A 310-nucleotide genomic window follows, 5' to 3' on the forward strand; every position below is an offset into this window, starting at 1 on the left:
CCCCTCCCACACCCCCCAGCGGTTGGGCGGAGCCTGGCGGCGTGTGGATGTCGCAGTAGGCTGTTTTGCGCACGCTAAATGAAGTCCCGTTAGCGCCGGTCTCGCGCACAGGCTCCATCTTCATGTAGAGGCCGGCCTGCTGAGCGCAGGTGACGTGGAAGGCGGTGTAGCAGTTGGCTTTGTGGCACTGGATGCAGGCGCCAGAGCCGCGCTGTTTACAGATGTAGCAGGTCAGCTTCCAGCGGGCAGGAGGGATGTGCTCGATGCTGTCGATGGGCTCCAGGAAGACCGTATTAGCAAAACACACCTG

At 61.9% G+C, this 310-nt stretch overlaps 1 protein-coding gene across 1 annotated transcript; it reads right to left on the bottom strand.

Annotated features, from left to right (window-relative positions):
* Positions 1-3: 3 nt before the first annotated feature.
* On the bottom strand, positions 4-304 carry LOC107734663 (peregrin-like; the record flags this gene model as incomplete). Its single annotated transcript, XM_016546631.1, has 1 exon — positions 4-304. A coding segment is annotated over one exon (301 nt), but the record flags the coding sequence as incomplete, so codon positions are not given.
* Positions 305-310: the final 6 nt, after the last annotated feature.

This window comes from Sinocyclocheilus rhinocerous, unplaced genomic scaffold, assembly GCF_001515625.1.
Source record: "Sinocyclocheilus rhinocerous isolate Xijiao unplaced genomic scaffold, SAMN03320098_v1.1 C34801815, whole genome shotgun sequence".
Taxonomy (NCBI): domain Eukaryota; kingdom Metazoa; phylum Chordata; class Actinopteri; order Cypriniformes; family Cyprinidae; genus Sinocyclocheilus; species Sinocyclocheilus rhinocerous.